Here is a 22,358-nt window from a genome sequence, read left to right on the forward strand (position 1 = left end):
TATATCTACGCATCTATCATAACGAATAACATTTCATTTTTCTTGAGATAAATAATTGAATAATTGTGAAATATCAAGCATTCTCAAAATTCACTATGTGCCCATTTTTATTGGTTCATTTTGTGCTCCTCAAATCGTACCGACCAAAACGGGCAACCAGAGCAGCAGCGAAATAGAATGAAGCACGATTGGAAAGGAAAAAGAAAAAAATGAACGAAACATTGGTCGCAGTCTCACACATGCGTAATTCTCGAGCCAGCCAGTCAGCTTAAAAATCCCCGCTCCGCTGCCGTAACGATTATTCTCATCCGAACCGTACATCACATCGGTTCGCATCACAACACATCAACAAACCAACCCAAGCAGCCATGTCTGGACATGGTAAAGGAGGAAAAGTGAAGGGAAAGGCAAAATCCCGCTCGAACCGTGTTGATATGGAGTTTCCCGCAAGGGTAGCTAGGCCGAGCGCGTTAGTACCAGTGCACCAGTCCACCTAGCCGGCGTTATATAGTTTCGGCCGCCGAAATGATTGAGTTAGCTGGCAAAGCTGCTCGCGACGATAAGAAAACCCGCATTCGGAACAGAACACATTCGGTTCGGTGGACATCAAGACAACAGGCAGTTGCAGCGAGTGGCGAGTGGCAAACGCAATCGCAAAACGGCATCAGGTAGCAGAAGAAAAAAGTTTGTTCTTTTTACAATCTGCTTTGGTGGCAAATCCAGAACAAGGCGGAATCGAGGGCGTTCGAAATGGTTTTTTTTTTCAAAACCACGAGTACTAAGTTTTCTAAATTGGAACCATTCCATAAAACAAGGCGCTTTTCAGGGCCATTAAACCTTCCAAAAAAGAGTTTAGGAAATAAAGTTCAATGCGTTCTAAAACATTATCCAAAATAATAATAAAACACAAATTGATGTTTTCATAATTTGTTTGCCAGGATCTGATGAGTATGTGAATTTGGCAGTAGTTCTGAGCTTATTGATAGTTGGGGACTTTCAAGATTATTCAATTTTCACCAACTCTTAAATTGTTTCCAGATTGAAAGTACAGTAATTTACAATTAGTTCGACATTTAGCTAATTGGACGGACATGTAATGCGACTTATTTAGTTGGACATTTTTGTAAACATAGAGATCCAAATTATGACCGCACATTGAAAGTCGACACTGTACCACTGTCATCGCAAATGTTCAATTACAGGTTAAAATCGCCTCCAATGCGACACTGAGTGGCGCTTCGGTACGTTGCATTGAATGTAATTTACTGTAAAATATGTCACAAGCTGGATGGGAAGAAATTTTCCAACTGTGAAAGCTGAGGCGAGTGGCAAATGCAATCGCTAAACAGAGAGGTTTAGCCGAACAAGATGGGGATATCGAGTGATAACAAAACAATAAACTCTTTAGATTGAAGATAATTTTGTGATCCTGAAAAGGACCCTTTTTAGCCTGCATGTGAATCCAACGAGCGAACAAATCGTAATGAATGTATTTTTTTGCCATCGCTCCCTTTTAACGCTCATTCGTTCGTCTCGTTGGACTCGCCTCGGCTCTGGCTGAGTCTGCCGATTTGTCTCTATCCTGTGAGTGTGTACCGCTAGAGTATAAAACACGCGGACCCCAAAAAAATATCTTATTTTCTTTCAAACCGAAACCCCGTGTGGTTGTACGGCATCGGCATCGTGGACGTAACAAAGGAGGACAAGTTAAAGGAAAGGCAAAGTCTCACTCGAACCGTGCAGGTCTCCAGTTCTCTGTTGGTCGCATTCACTGATTGCTCCGCAAGGGTAACTAGGCCGAACGGATTGGTGCCGGAGCACCAGTATACCTAACAGCGATTATAGAGTTGCGGCCGTCGGAGTGCTCGAGTTGGCTTGCAAAGCTGCTCACGACAATCAGAAAACCCGCATCAAGAACAGAGCAGCTTCGGTTCGGCGCTCATCAAGGCAACAATTAGTTTCAGTGAGTAGCAAAGTGCTTCTCCGGCACGTCGCATTAAATGTAATTTACTGAACAATATGTCACAAGCTGGATACGAAGAAATTTTCCAACTGTGAAAGCTGTGGCGAGTGGCAAACGCAATAGCTAAACAGGAAGGTTTAACCGAACAAGATGGGAATATCGAGTGATAACAAAAACACAACACCAAAGGTTCTTTTCAACCCTCAACATATTCATAAAGAGTAAACAGTAAACTAATCCATTTTTCAGCTAGATAGGTAGGTATTCACGTAGGAGATGAAAATAAAACAATATATTTAAAATATATATTTAACAAAAGCTGTCCCCTTTGTATAGTCCTACGTCACTCCGGTTATGTCCCCGACATTACCCACCCGTCTTTTTTATTTTGAATAAGTAAAATATAAGGCGAGTCAAAACACATGCAAGCATTGTTGCCCCATTTTCATGTGTAGCAAGGTAGTTGAAAATCTTTTTCATCTGCACTTTTTCTTCCAAAAATCTGTACCATCGAAAATTCGCTGTAGAGAAAAATCCATTTTATTAGCACGAACAAAATACTCATTTATTTACTACAAATACAATGTTTACATTCGTGTTTGATGATGCTTATACATAGTTTTTCAGAATATAGATTGCATACTAATATTGATTAAAAAATTTTCGAGCTGCCGCCACGGCGTTTAATCAAATCTTTCGATTAAACATAGTGAGAACGTTTCAAACGAGACATCGAAGCGCCGAAAATCCAAGCGAACCGTTAATTATTTTAAGGCGTCCAATTTTTGTCTACAGACTTCTGGCGTGAGGTTCCAAATGTTTTTCTTTATATTTTGTCGATGAAATTCTAGAACACATTGCGGTTCAGGCCAATCTTTGCGCCAAGTAGAGAAATATAATGAGTAGTTTTTCCTCAGCAGCGCTGGGAATTAGAAAAAAATTTGGAGTTCTCATTCAAATGTTCATCTTATGGAATCGTGCTGGAGTACTCATGTCTCTCACTTATGCTGACAAGTACGGCTGTTTTGAATGTACAGTTAATTTTTGACAACTGCTTTTCTTACAGGTGTTTTGGTTCATCTTAGATTTTTGCCTATTGCAAAAATGTATCAAAGAACATGTATCAAATTTTGTTCGCGTAAATTACATATTACGCGAAAATATTCCGAGTGTTGATTGTGACATCTGGCAAACCTACCTTGGAGCGAAATAACGATTATCAGAGTTCGAAAAAATTTCTCGGAGGGTCGAAAAGATGTAAACGACGCAAAACTTGCCGGGAGCCCGAGAACGTCAACTGCTGATATCGAATATAAATAATCCATGGGTATACAAAAATCGAGATACTTTTAGAACACCTCTTGTAGATAGAGTGCTCCACTCTATCCCATTCCATTAAGCATTTCCATAGCCATAGCCGATTTTGCTTCAGCACTACGAAGGGATTTCTCTAGAGATAGGCAATCGGCAAAACTTGAAGATGAACCAAAACACATGTAAGAAAAGCAGTTGTCAAAAATTTACTGAGCATTCGAAAAAGCTGTACTTGTCAGCATAAGTGAGAGACATGAGTACCAACATAAGGCCACAAAAAATCTAGAATCGAATATGCGTAACCCGCGTAAATTCGAATGTCGCGATACATTTTGAACAGACCTCGTATATATAAAAATTATACAATGAAATATGTGTAAGTGTACATTAGGGTGCCAACGAAAATGGTCATCTCGTATTTCGAAAAGTTACCCCATAAAAAATGTTCACCACCTCGAAATAACACCCAAAGTAACACCCAAAATATAATCGAAAAATCACCCAAAGGGGGAGTAAAGGAAATCGAGGTTTTAGAACATTTTGTTTTGATGGCAAATATATCAAAATTGCATTAAACGTCGAGATCTACTGTGATCTCGAAAAAAAAAATCGTCAAAAATCGGCCCTCTGAGACTTTTTTTTCGGAATACGAGGCAAAACGTATGGTTTTGGGTCCCAATAAAAATAGTTATCTCGATTTTTCATTCGGAACTTGCTACGAAAAATTGATTTGCACGATAATATACCCTATGCAAAATTTTAGCTCATTCGGACTTCATTTACTAGTGTCGCAGATGTTAAAAATTGATTTTTTTTGAAAAACGAAAGACCATCGAAAATAGGGGTTTAAAAAGATTCTAGATTCTAGATTTTTTTTTAAGTCAAATGTCTTAAAATTGTATTACTTGTCGAGATTTATTGTTATCTCGAAATGCAATTTTTTGGCATAAACATTTTTTTAACGAAAACCCCGATTTCCATCACCTCAAATTTTTTCAAAAAACTCAAACTTCGACCGCTTTGCGCCACTCTTTCTTAAGTCCAATTGAGTTTATGTTTTGCATAGGGTGTTATTTTGAGGCGGTGAACTTTTTTATGGGGTAATTTTTTGAAATTGATGATGTTATAAATTCAAGGATTTTTGACTGTCACGAACGCGATTTAAACACAAACATTGGAAATGGATCACCGTTCCTCATAGAGTTCCTAAGCTGAATCTCATTGATCAACATTCACTCAATTTTTCAAGTTATCAGAATAGAAAATAACTTTGCATGTTCAGTGAGTATGAACGTATCCCACGAAAAACAAGGGATAATTTCTAAACAACATACTTATCGAATGAGTTCACCTCTCCAAAATAGAACGCTATTTTTCAAATAGAAGAATAGCGCTATTTTGAGTTTATTGACACCAAAATCAGTGCCACAAATCAGAACGAATCGTACACGAAGTTCATCGAAAGAAAGCGGCACACTGAAATTCTTCTAAACAGACAGTTCAAATCGGTCCGCAGATTCAATCTATTCCGTTCCCTCCGGGCGTTATCACAAGTAATGGTTCCCACTCGTAGTGAAATAAATTTGTTTAATTTGAACAACTATGGTGAAAAGCCCTGCGGCGCACCAGTCAGTGAAATCGGAACATCAGCACAAATTATGGCGTATCCTCCAGTGCCCTACATTTTTTCTCCTTTCAAGAGTCGGAGAGACACGGCGAGCTGGCGCACACGAGAGATAGAAAAAAAAACACGGAGCGAACAAAAGTGGGAAAGAATGTGGGCGCGATTGACTGAATCCTTTCCCACGATCCGCGGTACTCGTTTACACCACAGCTACCATTGCCGAGGGGGGTACCCATGTAGCCCGACGCGTTCCACTGTCCTGGGTGTGGAGGAAGAGTAATGGTTATTTATTTATCTTGCATTTAATTTTAGTTTAAAAATGCCATAAATCACGAAACCTACGTTCGAAAAGCGAGGAAAAATGAGTTGGGACCGGAAAGTAAGTATCTGTGGAGCAAAGGGAGCCAGGCGAGGAAAATAATTCATCTTAATGTACTTTGCGGAAAGATACACGACGAATTTCGGGACCGAGAGAGATTACCTTCCGGCTCAAATGGGCATTAACTACGAGCTGCCATAAATGAAGGTGCTCAATGGGAAGTGAATTTGTGTTACATATCGTGTTATCATTCAACCAAACTTTTTACAAAATTTGTGCGAATTGTATGTGTTATCTGTGTGCCAATTTATAGCACTAATTAATGCACGTTCTTAACGTCATCAACCAGGGGGGGTTATAAACAACGATTTAGCATCATAACTTGGGTAACCCCTCTTAAAGAGAAAGTTTAATCCATCTTCACCCATGTTATCACCATCATATCATCCCCCCGACCCTCCAGGTATTGATGCATAACAAATCGTCAGTGATCAACCCTTACACCGCTGCTGTTTGTCTTCGCGTCGTTGAAAACTTGTTGGAATTCTCATTTATCATCAAAATTGGCCTGATTAATCGCAGTCAGGAAAAATGAGCGTTCGGTTACGGCTTACCAGGTTAACTGACGCCCCCTCCCCATCTCCCACATCTTCGCTTCGCACCAAAGAAAGTGGCAACTCCTTCGTCACATTATGACTAATATCCCTGGAATGGCACCGCAATTCATAAACCTCCACCAGATCTTTCAGTTATAGTGTGTCATTCTTCATACCTTTCACACAAGTAAATTGTGCGTACACAATTTATCTTGCCGACGCATACCGGAATCATACGTACCTTTCGGAGGTGAACACCGCCCACCTCTAGATCCTGGGGTATGTGTGTGTGAGTGTGTGCGATGTTCATGAACTGCAAAAGGAGCGGCAGGCGATATATCATCATTACCCGGAATGACTTGCTACTAAGTTGCTATTGTGGATGTTATTTTGCAACCGTGTGAACGAAAATTCCACCTTTCTCTAAACTTCGATAGATATAGAGACACGTGTGAGCAGTAATGGTCTATAAAATCTCAGGGCATGGGATTCAATTTGCGGAAAGGGTAAATGTAACCAATCATTAGACACACAAAAAACACATCGTATGAAATTCGTTTTAAATCCAACGGCAGCAGTCTGAAAGGTGGCACAGAATTTACACGTTTACATTAGTCTTCTTGTGATAGATGTCTTGCATTGAGTTCCAGATGGGAGACGGGGAGGGAAAAACAGTAATTTGTAGCCTCAGCGCGAAGCGAGTATATGTGGGCAGAACTCAGCAGTAAAATGGCAGTAAAATTACTGTCTTCACTGCTGCCTTTGCGGGGGCAATTAAATGAGATTATACGGCTTAAAGCCCCGATGTAAAGCGCTGTCTGCAACGCTAGTGGCACATCCCCTTTTCACACATCGGTACCAAGGTACAAACCGACACCATTTAAGGACAGGTTGGCACAACCCAAAGAAGCGCAGACATAACATTTACCGAGTGGATTGTATCCAAGAACTACCAAATACCATATTTTGGTAGGGCTCCTCCAGCTTTTTTACGTTAATTGCCCCTGGAAAGCATAATGAAACCACGGAAAAGCGCGGTAATGGGGGGGGGAGGAAAGCAAACGGTGGCATTTCGTATGAGTTTATTTAGTTTTTTTTTGCAAATTTTTATATATTCCAACCCTCTTATGCCCTCTGTCTGTCTGATGGCTTTTGCTGCAGATGTTGATGGGAGTGACTGACGCAGTAGCAGAATCTCCTTCGAGAGGTGTGATGCAGTTAAAGAAAATTTCATATTTTATTTTTCAGCCCCGAAGTCGTTAGGGATTATGTTCTTGACGAGATTTCACTAGACCACTTTTCCAAGAAGAGCTGTTTTTAGTTTCCTCGACAGCGGAGACCGACGTTTTGTAGGCATCGCTTGCTCGTAGTGGAAGCACGGGCTTCATGCTGCGTTCTTGTGATTGAACGGATGAGGACAGCTATGGGCTGGCATGTCGGAAGCAGCAGGCACTAGGGAATGTTGTTTTCCCGACATGAGATAGATAATCGGTCACACGTGCGAGGATGTTGTGCCTTTAAATTTAGTCAACACAGCCAAGGAAGTCGAATTTTCAATACGGAACCGAGTGAACTCGTCTCAGCTTATGTGTATTCATGGTTCGAGAGATAGAGTACCTTGACCGTGAATAGTTAATTGACTACACAGTAAGTGATTAGCAAGACGTTTCGTATGAAATTTGCTGCCATCTGTAACCTGGCTATTTTATAAGACGAGATGTCTAAAAAGTAATGAAAAAAAAACAGTTAAGTTACAATCCTTTGGCTTAACAATCACAATCTACGTTTTATGTTTATGTAGCCACAGATATTTATACCAACATGAAATAGGTTTATTAATAATTTTTTGAAAAATTAATTCTACCTAGTATTAACAACTTGACAATTGCCTTAATCTCACATATTTCTCTTTTTTTTTTCATTACGGATTCATTCTCCTATTTTTACAAAAATTACTTCTTTCAAAAATCTTTTAACAACGATATATAATATTAAAGCTAATTTTTTGAATTACAGTTATATCTTGATATAGGGCAACTTAATTTTTTTCTCGTTACGTTATATCGAAGCGAAACAATTTTTTTTTTTTGATTGATGCAAAACTGTTCATGATTAGTCAAAAATGCGCAAAAACTAATTTTCTATCACCCAGCAGTATTTATAAACCTTTCTTATGCCCAATTATGGTAATTTTCGTAGACAAACATGATCAGTTTTTAGTAGAGGAAAAGGTCTGAAAAAAATTTAAGTGAAATTAATATCAGTTAGTGATGAAACGAATAGTAGTTTGGCCCGACACCGGATAGCTTCAAGGCCTGATAGCTGAATATCAGGCAGTCGGATATTCGGCTTTTTATTTGTGAATACGAAACTGGATGGTTTTTTCTTCTGATTAGGTTTTTCTTCTGATACGGATTCAACTACTTGGGAGAAAATCAAAATTACTTAACTGCAACCTTTTTAGACCCGAGAATCAAGTTAGACTATTTAGGAGTTCTTGAAACGTGAACAGTCTTGCCTGCAATGCTATTGGAGTACATATAATATATTGTGACAAATCCTCTGAGAGTAACAGCTCATCATCGTCTGCAAACGAAAGAAAAGAGACGAAACTTACGACACACCTTTTAGAACTGTTTCAACGAAGTGGCAAATGAAAATAATAGTTATAGTCGCGTTCAGGAAAAAAAATCCCGTTACTAACGAAATCGACGAAATGTGAATCACGTTTGCGTTCGAATCTGAATTTGGTGGCCATTAAATTCCAAGCAGTCAATCGAGGACAAGGATTGCTAGAGTTTATCTTTCAGCCCTTGCAGTAGTATTACAGCGAAAACTGTTCTCTGAAGTTGGTCTGATTTACAAAGCAAAGCGAAATATTACAATTAAATGTCATCATCACCTTCCTAAAATTTATTATTTTGGGTTATTTTGAGTACTGTTCATAAAATAATGTTATGAGTAAATTTTAATTGAGATTCCACCTGAGAAAATCCCAACGACTACAACTGGGAACCCAGCCTGATCGGTTTGTGAGGCTGTTATGCTAACCACACAACCACTGGAGCCGTTCGTTATTTATGTTGTGTTAATGAGTAATTGTGGATTTTTTTCCAATATCCGGTATCCAGTCGGATATCAAATATTCGCCGGATAGGCCGGATATCCCTTTCATCTCTAGTATCAATGTTTATTTTATAATTTGTATGTTTGACATTATATCTCTACTTTATATCGAGCTTTATATCGAGGTTGCCTTATATCGAGGTATGACTGTATTACAATTACAAGAAAATTGATGTAGTTTACATAATTATCGATTATATATGTTTTTTATATTGTTTACATGGCTTAGAGATGGAGGGCGCTATTTTTTTAATATATTTTTTTAACTTAGGTCTTATTACATAACATATCCAAAAATCAGAGATGCATTTTTTTTTGTTTTAGAGTTATGATTTTTCGAAGTTAACATGTTTTGGTTGCGCAGGTTGCTAAATGAAAAAAAATATTCCGAATCGCCGGTATCATAGCTCTTATTCCAAAAAAAAAAAAAGGTGATGATTATAGTTTGAAAGATAAACGACCAATCAGTATGTTGAATACTGATTATAACATACTCGTTTTCACAAAAAAATCATTATAATCGTGTACAACCCATGCTAGATACATCGCTTGGGCCTGGACAGTCAGCGTGCATCGCAAATAAAGTCCAATCAAGCCCAATCGCAGTCGTAGATTAAACAGAGTAGTGTTGAGTGTGGACTTTGAGGAAGCATTCAATAAATTCGACCATTGATATATTTGTGTTGAATTTAGGTTACGTTTGAAAATTTCAACAGGAACACATCTCGGGTTCAGCCTTTTCTTTCATATTCATTATTTGTTATCAATTTTCTAATTGAATATTGTGTTTTGTATACTAAAATTTTTTTAAATGTTTGTCGATAAAAATGAAATCATAGTTTATCAAAACAATCCTTTCCTTACAGTTACTAATGTGACAACGAAGGCCGGAGCGCATTTACACCATTTGATTTGGTATCATATAATTTTACTAATCAATTTTCTTCCTCACCAGATACCATTTGCACTAGGTAATAGTAATATTAATAGTGGTAGTAATAATAATAGTGATAGTGGTGGCAATAATAATAGTGATAGTGCTGCTAATAGTAATAGTAATAGTAAGTAATTATTAGCAATAACAAGCCCTGCCAGTAACACCGGCTGAGTGTATCCTATGGCTTACCTTCCCTACTAACACACTCCTAAATTCCCGAGACATTTATGAGAGGTCGTAGAGTTCTCTGCATCTCTCTTAAGTAAATGTTGAACTAACATTCCTTCCCTTTCCTTAGCAGTTGCAAGGACGTGGCCAGGACAATTCTCAACTGTTGGAGAAAACATTCATCTAAGAGATATTACCAATCATCAGCAACGGATGGAGGCTAGTTTTCAACTTAACAGTTCTGAATTCGTACCACCTACGATATTGTGCAACTTGCTCAATGCTAATGCTAATGCTAATGCATTCAATAAATTCGACCATTATTTTTTATGGGCTGTGTTAAGCAACTTTGGATTCCTGTTGAATTATATCCAGTGCTGTATGAAAATGCTACCTTTAAAGCACTGTTTAATGGACTTTCAACATCTTCTTTTCCGATTTCAAGCTCGGTTAGGCAGGGATGCCCAATGAGTATGGTATTATTCGCGCTGTATCTAGAACCGCTGATTAGAATGATGCTCCAGAATATTACAGGTGTTTTAGTGGATAATGTTATTATAAATTTTATTAAGTAATTGCATACACAGAAGACTAAAACCGTTTCATTACAAATGATAGCGAGTTTGATATGATTATGCAGTTAGTCAACTATTTTAGCATCTACTCAAAAATTTAATTGAATTTGGAGAAATCACAATTTTTAAGATTAAACAATTGTGTTGTAGGAACCCAGATAATCCAGGAATCGAATGTGCTTGAGCTTGGGTAGACTGTACAATTCGTAGTTGCTCTCCGTGATTGACATGAACCAACCAAATTGCACAAAGAACACACAGAATGACGCTTGGGACTAGCAAATCATTCTCGTCGTGCAATTTTCGGTGATTCGAGCTTTAAATGGTCAATAACGACACCGACCACGTCCTTACAGTCACCAGGGGAAGGAAAGGAATGTTAGTATGATAATCGCCGCCCGAAAGCCAGAAGGGTCGCCTCTATAGCGTGGTCCCCTAGCGATTATTGATAATCCAGGAATCGAGTGAGACTAAAATACTAGGAAACAAATTTTCAGGGAGCTAGAAACTAATGATTGATTCCAATTATGATGATGTGATAAAAAAAATATCAATTTCGTTTTATTATTTCGTTAAGATGACTGAACCTGTTTCAGAAAGCATAGTTTTTTAACACTTTAGACAGTATAAATTGTAGTATGTAGCGCATCTTTTTCCGCAAAACAATAAACATATCCCTAGTGAGAAATATTTGCAGGAAATTCATTTGTAAGGGCCAGTTTAATAAAGATGAAAGAAAAGAGTTATACTTACCAGTGTGTTACCGGTCTCTCTGTTGTCGATGTAGAGTGAAAAGCTAAAGCACTATTAATTAGAAACATTATTTTACCGATAAATGGAACCACAGCTGATGAATTTATGCTCCCACAAGAAAATAACGTAAGTCTTACAAAAAAAAACGCGTGAATGGATTCAGTTAGCACAAAATCTAAGAAACATGAATTATATATTCTGCAAACAATTCAATGACAATCTGATGAACGCATAAAAAATTACGATCAAGCAACAAATGTCGAAGATTCCTGTCATCTGATGCTAAGTCTGTTACAATAAGTTACAATAAGTAGCAAAAGATATTATTCCATCCAGGCAAAAACTTTTCAACCTTTGTTTAAGGGGTACTGATTCACCCACGTGTGATTCTTGCGAAAGAATAGATACAGTGCACAATGATCCAGGTGGTGCATTTAAGTGGAAATTAGCATTCAGGGCTCGACAATAATTCTATAGACAAAAAATGTCTCAGATAAAGTTGTTACATATAACAGAGCGCTCATTTTTATGTTATCAAAAATAGGGTGATCAAAATTGTCGATGAAATAAAAAATCTAACTTTCTTATCTTTACAGATGAAGGTAAACATCGTGCGGCAAATTTGTAGTCCCAGCTGAGACATCTTTGTAGAGCAAAGTTTTTTTGTATCTCTTGAAATAACCGATATAGCGTCTTTTTTCTATGTTGCGTTAGAGTCACGAAAAAAAACTGTTTTTTTTTGCTCTAACTTTTATATCTGAAATTCTTCATACAAACTGTCCTCCATAGACTTTTAGAACATATTAAGGTAAACATTTTTCGGTGCAGAATCTGTCAATATCTCGACTTCACTTAAAGTTAATTGATATTTCTTCCCAAAAAATACGCTCTCTTTAATTGCTTGACATTCTTTCTGGGGCAAACATAAAAAATGTTTGTTAGCGGAATTTGAAAGAACAAATTTCACTCTATATAATATGTGATTTTCAAAGATATGCTATTTTTCGTGTTTGAGTAAATTAAAAATGCTATCATGAGTTTTTGGGTGAAAACCTATCAATAACTTTGAGCAGGATTAAGATATTGACAAATTCTGCATCGCAAAATGTTAGTATTGATAAGCTCTAAAAGTCGTACGAAGATAATTTGGATGTAGAATTTTAAATATAAAAGTTAGAGTAAAAAACGGGTTTTTCATGGTAACCCTAATGCAACATAGTTAAACTACAACTTTGTGGGAGATATTTATTCTTTAGACAAAAACTCTCTTCGACAAAATTGTTACATATGTTACGCTCATTTTTATGTTATCAAAAATAGGGTAACCAAAATTGTCGATGAAATAAAAAATCCAACTTACTTATCGGCATATGGAGAATAATTCATAATACGCATCGATTCACATTGTGAGCTAACCCCTGAATTGTGGGCAAAAGGATTGCTTGTTGCGTTGTGGGGAAAACAAGTGGCTAGTCAAATCAAAATAATATACCCACCGTAATCATCAAGTTGTTTTATTTTTTACTATATTCACTGTTCATGTTTTAAGCAAAAAAAAATACTGTCTAAATTTCTTGTCTAATGGTATACAAAATAACATATATCGCGATAACCTTTTCCGTAATATACGTTTGAAATCCCTTAATGAATCGTTATATGCCTCATTTTTAAATTCTTGGAGTTACCTCTCTATATAGAAATCAAAGACGTAGTCCTATGTAAAAACCTTCTGGATCCGGTTCGACGATGGAAGAGGGAATGTTGGAGTGCATTTGCCATTTTCTTCGGTAAGTACAAGAACGGTCAAAACCGTCTAATGAAGAAGCCGAAATTTTTTAAGCAATTCAAGCTCGACAAATGTTACGAGTACCTGATAGCGAAGTGAAAAAGTCGATTTGATAAACTGGCAACTACGAAATTTCAGAAAGGCAGCTTTTGCTAGAGATACCAAGACTCCGTAGACATTTGCAGACCACTGGAATTAATTCTAATGTTGTTATTAATGAGTTTGCATTGGATGTGTTACAGTGGGACTTCCATAACTCGGATCCAAATTTTACAGTGAATTTGAAACTTTTTCTAACCGTTCACGTGTCTGTGCCATCTTGCGGAGAGGCTTATCAGAGTTGAAATTAATTAAAACTCCGCCTGCGAAGGACGGATCTCAATAATTGCATGTCCGAATAATAACCTGAAATTATTGAGAAACCAGAGCAGTGGGTCCAAAGCCCCAGAAAAGGAGGATGGTTGTAATAGCTGTTATCCATGGTTATTATGGAAAGGAAGTAATGGATAACCCCTAAACCAAGGTGTGAAGCGACCCGTGCCGAGGGATGAATGGTAGGGGGGGTTTCAAACCTTGCCGTTTACGGAGCTTGTGGAGCACCAGGGCACCCTCCACAGTATCATCTGCCCTTGCTGCATTAAGCCGGTCACTGATGCAGTGGACCTTCTTTACCGCGAGACTCGTGGGACTTCTATGAATAATCCACATCCAAATGAACAACTAAGGAACACTAAGGTTCTGCAAATAAATCTCCATCACGCTAAAGCAGCGTCTAGCGTGATGTCTAGGAGGTTTATTGAAGACGCTATGGATTTAGCTTTAATTCAAGAGCCTTGGGTCCACAAAGGAAGAATACTTGGTATTCATACTCTTCATGCAAGTTATTCTACGACGACAAGCATGACTCCCCAAGAACTGCTGTTCTAGTAAAAGCAAATATTAATTGCTTTCCTATAACAGAGTTCATTCAAAGGGACATCGTCGCGATCAGAGTTGAGATACCAACCGCCAAGGGAAGATCCGACATAATAATTGCGTCGGCTTATTTCCCTGGTGACGTACCTGAGGCACCTCCCCAAGAGGTTGCGGCGTTCGTAAATTATTGCAGAGAAATCAAAAAAGACTTCATCATCAGCTGTGATGCCAACACTCATCACACTTTGTGGGGTAGTACTGACATAAACAGTCGAGGTGACTGTCATTTAGAATTTCTCTCTTCAAACAACATTGACATTGCCAATATAGGCAATGAACCAACGTTTATAAACGCTATCAGACAAGAAGTCCTGGACCTAACACTGTGCAGTCCGGTAATTTCTTCGAAAATACACAACTGGCACGTTTCAGAAGAGGCGTCTTTGTCTGATCACAGACACATTATCTTCGAATGGGATGGTGGCTTGACAGTACAGAGAGAATATCGTGATCCAAGAAAAACCAACTGGGAACGATATTCACTTGAACTCGAGTCAGAAACTCTTAACACAAGAATAAGGTCGATTCAACAGCTCGAATCAACTTCAAACGAATTAAATGATACGATAGTTTCAGTCTACAACAGTAATTGTCCACTTAAGAGAGTTTCTTCGACAAGAAACGTTCCATGGTGGAACAAAAGGCTCGAGCGGCTACGTAAAACAGCGCGGAAGCTGTTCAACAGAGCTAAAATTAATTCGGATTGGTCTCAATATAGGAGCGCCCTAACCGAGTATAATAGAGAACTAAGACGATCTAAACGAAAATCTTGGGTAAATAACTGCGAAAGCATTGAAAGTACCCCAATCGTTGCAAGACTAAGTAAGACTCTTGCAAAAGACCACTCGAACGGGCTAGTTTCCCTCAAAAAGGACGACGGTTCGTTCACAAAATCTCCCTCAGAAGTATTATACTTACTGATGAAAACTCACTTCCCGGGATCTACATCGGTTCATTCTGATACCAGTCCTAGCTACAACCGCGACATGAAATGCTCTCGAAGGTATTCTCAAAGTGCAAAGGATGTCGCAAAGATAGTTGCTGGAATGGTTTTCACGAAGGCCATAGTAGAAAGCGCGGTGAGATCCTTTCAACCATACAAATCCGCAGGTGCAGATGGAATTTTTCCAGCCCTGATTCAAAAAGGAGAATCTAAGCTGATTCCATCTCTAATCGAGATTGTTACGGACCCAATTTAGATAGCAAGGCCGGCCAATAAACAAAATAATGTTATTGAAGTGCAAACGAGCGCATAGAAAATTTATAGCCCAATGAATCACCAGATACGGCCATGTGATTCATCCCTTTCTTATTTTTCTTTTCCTTTTGTATAGCTTCAGATAAGCGGTGCATGACGCACCAGAAAGTAGGGACAAATAAATAAACAAATCTGTGACCCGCACGATCCTCTGAATAGATCGTATTACTCATAGTGTAGCGCAGGCATACAAGATAGGAAATCACGTGTTCATTTGAGACCGTGAGCAGGCAGCATAGACAGATAAGGCGCCTGGAATACACAAAGACAACAAGGCACCAGGCGAAAGATTATTGCTGGTAATAAGCCTGGCCTCGCCCATTATCGAATATACGAAGGGCTATAAACAAAAATAACATTTTAAGCCGACGATGAGTAATAAACTTTCTAAATTGTACCCCTCTAGCGAGAGCGACAAAGGTCCGCAGAGATAAGCGGGTAGTAATAACATGTAGGGAAATAGCAGGCAGACAATCGATATGGGCTCGGTTGTCTGAGAAGGAAAGAGAGATCTCTTCTCTCCTTTATAGTTTTAACGCCTAGGAATGAATTCTTGGGTATATATACTGGGGATTCTGGCCTAGGAAGTGAGTTCAATTTCACAGTTCAAATCAAAAAGTTCAATTTCACAGTTCAAATCAAACAGTTCAAATCAAACAGTTCAAATCAGAAGTCTAATTCGTTAGTTCAAAATCAAAGTTCGTAGTTCAAAGTTCAATTCGTGATCCGAAAATCCACCAAGCGTTGACAACCAGGCGTCACGCATCAGAATCCGGATACCCCAAGCGTTGGCAACCAGGCGCCACGCTATAAAAGGTATAACCAAAAGGAACAAATCCCAATCCGAAAAGCAGACCATTTGCTTCGCTTCACCGGACCGCACTGGAGCCGGAAGAGGTTGAAGTTTTGTGGCTGCCCTAGCCGGGATTTGTTCACGCAAAGGGGCTTAGCCCATAAGAGACCAACCAAGTCCAGGGAAATAGATCCCTGGCTTTAATAAATTTAAACCGTGATTCTCAGGCCTCAATTGCCGACATCTAGGGAAATAAGTTCCCTAGATTAATCACGAAGCGCTCGAGAGAGGACGAGCGAAAAGTCTTGCCTTCATAGCAAGCATCTAGGGAACTCCAGTTCCTTAGATTATATTTTGGTGGCTCCAGAGAGGAGATTTAAAACTCACACCTTCGCCAAGAAAAGAACCACGATCCCTCGCGCAAGAGGAGTAAATCGGGAGGCTCAGAATCACGCCTTTTTGAAAAGACTAAGAAGTCAAGAATTGAAATTTGAACTCTCGCGCCAGAGAGTGAAATTGAACTCACGTGTATTCAAACGGGAATCACGTTGTAAGAGGAGATAAGACTTGGAACTCAAGCACTCATAGAAATTGATTTGAACACACGTGCATTCAAAAGGGAATCACGTTTATAAGAAAGAGATAAGACTTGAAAATTTAAGCACTCAAAAAAGATCTGAATTGAACTCACGTGTATTCAAGAAGGAATCACGTTAATTAAAATGGCTACATACGCATATAAAGCCAACCCTAATGGGCACTGCCGTCTGTGTACGGACAAAGACAAGAAAGAGGACATGGTCGCATGCGATGAATGCGATCGGTGGTTCCACATTTCATGTGTGGGACTCACATACCTACCCAAGAAAGATGAAAGGTGGGTATGCCCTAAGTGCATGAGCACAGAAAGGGAAATGATGGAACTGAAAGTCAAAGTCAGACAATCAGTTTCCGGAGACAGCTTGCAAGAAATTTTGCAAGAGAACAGAGCAGCAATGGAGGCTCTGGTAAAGTCCATGAGGACAACGAGATTCGAAGCTGAACCAGGTACAAGTTCAGCACACAATAATGACAGCATCGAAGGTCAAAATCAGGAGGCAGAGCCAGAATGGACTGTCTACCTAAAGCGACAAGCACTCATGAGCTTGCCAAAATATGGAGGTGCGGCCAGAGAATGGCCGAAATTTAAAAAGGCCTTTGATGAGACCACAAAACAAGGTCAATTTAACAGGCTTGAAAATTTGAATCGCCTGCAAACAGTGCTGTACGGGAACGCAGAGAGGAGCGTCCGACAGTTAATGATGGATCCAAATAATATGGACCAAATAATTGATAGACTAGAAGATAATTTCGGAAGACCCGAACTAGTCTATAAAGAACTACTAGCCGAACTCACCAATATCAAAAGGGAGAGTCGGAATTTGATTACCGAGATATCCGAAGCACTGGATAATCTCGTCTGTAATGTTTCTCTTATGGATAGAGAAGAATTCCTGATTGACCACCGATTGGTGGAAGAGATCATAAGGAAAATGCCCTACGGTCTACAGGTGAAGTGGACTGAAGAAATGTACGACGGGGCAAAGACTTTAGCTGATCTCAATGAGTGGCTGAAGCCTCATTCGAGAACCAATAGACTGCTGAATGGCACCAGCAGGCCGCAGCCGCGAGAAACAAGCAGACCGCAGCCGCGAGAAATTAACAGATCGCAGCCGCGAGACACGAGGCCTGAGCGTCGATTTAACGTAAATACGCATCAGGAAAATAGATCGACAATAATAAAACGCAATTGTGAAGCATGTCGGGGAAACCACAAACTCCTCGAATGCACCAGATTTAAGGCTATGAAGCCTGAAAAGCGAAATGAATTAGCCTTTAAGGCAAAGGTATGCTTGAGCTGTCTCGCATTTACAAACCATATGATGCGAGACTGCAAAAGAGCAAAACAATGTGGAATTAATGGATGTAAGTTCAAACATCATCCATTAATTCATAAATCTCATGAGAGAGAATCAAGTGATTCAAATCAGTCGGAAGGACAGCATAGTCCAGATACACAAGCAGATGGTGAGATACACAATCACCAACAACTAACAAAATCCAACGTATTCTACCAAATAGTTCCTGTGACGTTGAAAAATAATGACAAAATCATCAACACGTTCGCTTTCTTGGATGCGGGGTCATCACTCTCTCTAATAGACGAGGAGATTGCGAACAAGTTAGGGCTCAACGGAAGAATTGATCCGTTAATGCTAAAGTGGACGCAGAACGTCACGAGAAACGAACAAAACAGCCGTAGAGTTCAGGTACGAATCAACGGCAACAATGAAAAAGAATACGTCATGAAAGGAGTGAGAACGATAAAGAATCTCCAACTCCCAGAGCAAAGCTTCAACAAGGAGGTGATGGAGAAAAGGTATCCATACCTCAAGAATCTGCCGTTGAGCAGTTACAGCAGTATACGCCCGACGATATTAATTGGACTGAGTCACAGTCACTTGTTAATTCCATTCGAAAGGCGAATGAGAAAACCGAACGAGCCCACAGCGCTACGAACCAAACTTGGATGGTTCATGTTCGGCAACATATCGTCCAATGTGCAAGGCGGACACATCATGGTCATTCAGCAAGAAGATGAAATGAACAAGGCTTTGCAGAAATATTTCTCCACCGAAGACTTCGGCGTTAAGGTAGTCAAGAATCTACCAAAATCAGCTGAAGAAGAAAAGGCTGAACAAATTCTAAGAAGTACTATGAAATACAAGGATGGTAGATACGAAGTTGGACTTCTATGGAAAGATGAGGAAACGAAATTTCCAAATAGCTACAACAATGCAGCAAAGAGGCTGACAACGAGTGAGAGAACGTTAAAAAAAGACCCAGAGTTGAAAAAATGGGCAATAGAAACATTTGCGGATTACGAGAAGAAAGGCTACATCCGCAAACTGTCAGAGGAAGAAATTATGAAGCCGATATCAAGAGTGTATTATCTTCCACACTTTATTGTGCACAACAAAAATAAGTTGCCACCTAAACCAAGGTTGGTTTTCGATGCGGCGGCAAAGACACAAGGTGTATCGTTCAACACGGAACTGTTATCAGGGCCGGATGCTACTACGTCATTGTTCGGTGTTTTAGTAAGATTCCGAGAAGGAGCAATTGCTGTATGTGGAGACATCAAAGAGATGTTCCACCAAGTACGAATCCGAGCTGAAGATCAACACGCTCAGAGATTCTTATGGAGAGATTGTGATAGCAGTAAGAAACCTGATGTATACGTAATGCAGGTGATGACATTCGGATCAACCTGTTCACCGTCATGTGCACAAGCGGTTAAAAACCACAACGCAGAAAAATTCAGAAAATATTGTCCAGTGGCGACTGAAGCAATCATCAAGCAACACTACGTCGACGATTATTTGGATAGTTTCGAAGAGCTTGATAAGGCAGCAGAGATAGTACTACATGTTATGAAAATTCACGATCACGCGGGTTTCCACATCAGAAACTTTGTGTCAAACAGCAGAGAACTTCTGCAAAGTTTACCCTCGGAACGTGTACAAATTTCCGGAATCAAAATGTTCGAAGAAAAGGATTCAATGACAGAAAAGGTACTTGGTGTATATTGGAACACCACGTCTGACACACTCGGCTATCAAATCAAATTAGACAAGCTAGGAAGTGATGTTACACAAATGCTACGTTTACCAACAAAGAGAGAGGTACTAGCTTTCGTGATGAGTGTCTACGATCCACTTGGACTCATCTCAAATATAACTGTGCATGGAAGAATCCTCATGCAAAGGCTGCACATAGAAAATATAGATTGGGATGACGAAATTCCCGAGAAGTTGCAGTCAGACTGGCAACACTGGTTAGAAATTATTGAATCTGCTGATAGCGTAACGATACCAAGATACATCCTCGAAGAAAGAACAGGTGAAGTAGAACTACACACCTTTGTAGATGCTTCTGAGAAAGCATTTTGTGCATGTGTGTACGTAAGAAGTATATCTGGAAACACACCACACGTAAGACTTCTATCAGCAAAGTCTAGAGTAGCACCAGTCAAACCATTGAGCATACCACGCCTAGAGCTACAAGCGGCCGTGTTAGGAAGCCGATTAACCAAAACGATAATAGATGAAACGAGGTTGAAAATCGTCAGCAAAACATTTTGGAGTGATTCACAGACCGTATTGTCATGGATCAAGAGTCCAAAACGAAGAAGCGTATTTGTGATGCATCGAGTAGGTGAAATCCTGGAAGATAACAGGAAAAATGAATGGCGATGGGTGCCAACAGATGAAAATCCAGCCGATGAAGGCACAAAGGAAAAGCTAGGAAAATCACAATGGTTTGAGGGACCTGATTTCCTAAAGCTCTCAGAATCGTCATGGCCTTCCATTGAAGAGAAGGAAACAGACGAAGAGTTGAGAGAAACAGTGCTAGTTCACGAAGAACTAAGCAAACTTAGTTTCATCGATAAGTACAAGGAATACTCAGATTGGTGGAAATTGGTGAAGAACCTTTGTGTATTAAACAGGACAAAGGAAAGATTACGTCGTGGATATATTCCAGACATTGAGTACAAGGACTACCAAAGAGCTGAGAACGTGCTCTATAGAAAGATGCAATGGGAAGCATTTCCAACAGAGATGGAAACTTTATTCAATGGCGGAACAATATCGTCAGGACCATTGGTCAGTTACGCACCCTTCCTAGACGAGGCAGGGGTAATGAGAAGTGGAGGACGTTTGAAGAAAGCCATGTCAGTACCATGGACTACAAGAACGCCAATATTGCTCCCACAAAAGCATCCATATACATATTTGATCGTGAAAGCAACACACGAAAGATATTTCCACCACGGCGAAAACACCGTCATAGCAGCATTACGGCAGAAGTATTGGATACTGCATATAAGAACAGTATTAGCAAACGTCAAGAAGAATTGCAATAGGTGCAAAATACGACGTGCAACTCCGGTAGAGCCGATGATGGCAGATTTACCACATTTCCGCACAGAAGCGCATATACCTCCATTTACAAACTGCGGAGTAGATTACTTCGGACCTTTCGAAGTAGCGGTAAAGAGATCGCTCGAGAAGAGATGGGGCGTCATATTCACCTGTCTCTCAACAAGAGCAGTACATATTGAGATGGCAGAAAATCTCAGTACTGATGCGTTCATGGTCGTGTTAAGGAACTTCCAGAACCGAAGAGGAAAGGTCACCAGTATCTACAGCGACAACGGAACGAACTTCGTTGGAGCAGAGCGAGAGTTAAAGTCGCTAGTCAATGAAATCAACGAGAAGATGGGCAAAAATGAAGCAGCAAAAATGGAAATCCAGTGGAGATTCAACCCACCTTCAGCACCACATTTTGGAGGCGCTTGGGAGAGATTAATAAGAAACGTCAAAGTAGCACTAGCAGAGATCCTGAAAGTTTGGGGTAGGAGCAAGCCATCAGCAGCAACGTTGCAAGCTGCATTCATCCAAGCGGAATTTTTAGTCAACTCTCGACCGTTGACACACATACCAGTCTCCTGCATCGACGATGAAGTGTTGACGCCATTCCACGCGTTAATAGGAAGAGCAGGAGAGTATGCCCCACCGTATGCACCAACGACCAGTCAGTATGACACAGCGCAATGGAGACGCATTCAACATTATTCCAAGTTGTTTTGGAACCGATGGAAGAAGGAGTACTTACCAACTCTGTTAAAGCGTAATAAAAATACGCAGAAAGTAGAACCGATCAAAGTCAACGACATCGTCTTAATCACGGACGACGACGCACCACCAGGAAAATGGCTTAAAGGACGAGTCATCGAAACGTTTGTGGCGAGCGACGGGCAAGTTCGCCAAGCAAAGATCCAAACCGCGAAAGGTGTCCTGAAACGACCGGCAGTTAAAATTGCAGTACTGGACATTATCAAGGGAAATGATCCAGCCATCAACTAATCAGGAAGAAGACGTCAGTGCTCGCTACCAGAGCACCAATATCCGAAAGATGCAGCCAACTGATGTAAGCTCGCGTCAGAGCTAAGATGTATGATCCATGGACCAAGCATTGAAGAGGACATCCTTTGGAACCAGGCAACGTGCCGAAGAATTGAAATTTAAAAGTGTTTTTAAACTCTGTTAGAATATAAGGATGAATGTA

General features: G+C 39.7%; 1 protein-coding gene across 1 annotated transcript; it reads left to right on the forward strand.

The window, feature by feature from the left end:
* Positions 1-16,909: 16,909 nt before the first annotated feature.
* On the forward strand, positions 16,910-22,156 carry LOC129779856 (uncharacterized). The gene has a single exon (XM_055787598.1). The coding sequence runs from the start codon at positions 16,910-16,912 to the stop codon at positions 22,154-22,156; it is 5,247 nt and encodes a 1,748-aa protein (XP_055643573.1).
* Positions 22,157-22,358: the final 202 nt, after the last annotated feature.

Source organism: Toxorhynchites rutilus, chromosome 3 (genome assembly GCF_029784135.1).
Source record: "Toxorhynchites rutilus septentrionalis strain SRP chromosome 3, ASM2978413v1, whole genome shotgun sequence".
NCBI lineage: Eukaryota > Metazoa > Arthropoda > Insecta > Diptera > Culicidae > Toxorhynchites > Toxorhynchites rutilus.

What these genes read in the sequence shown, in the direction of transcription:
- LOC129779856 (XM_055787598.1), top strand. Translation starts at nt 16,910, where the DNA reads ATGGCTACATACGCATATAAAGCCAACCCTAATGGGCACTGCCGTCTG.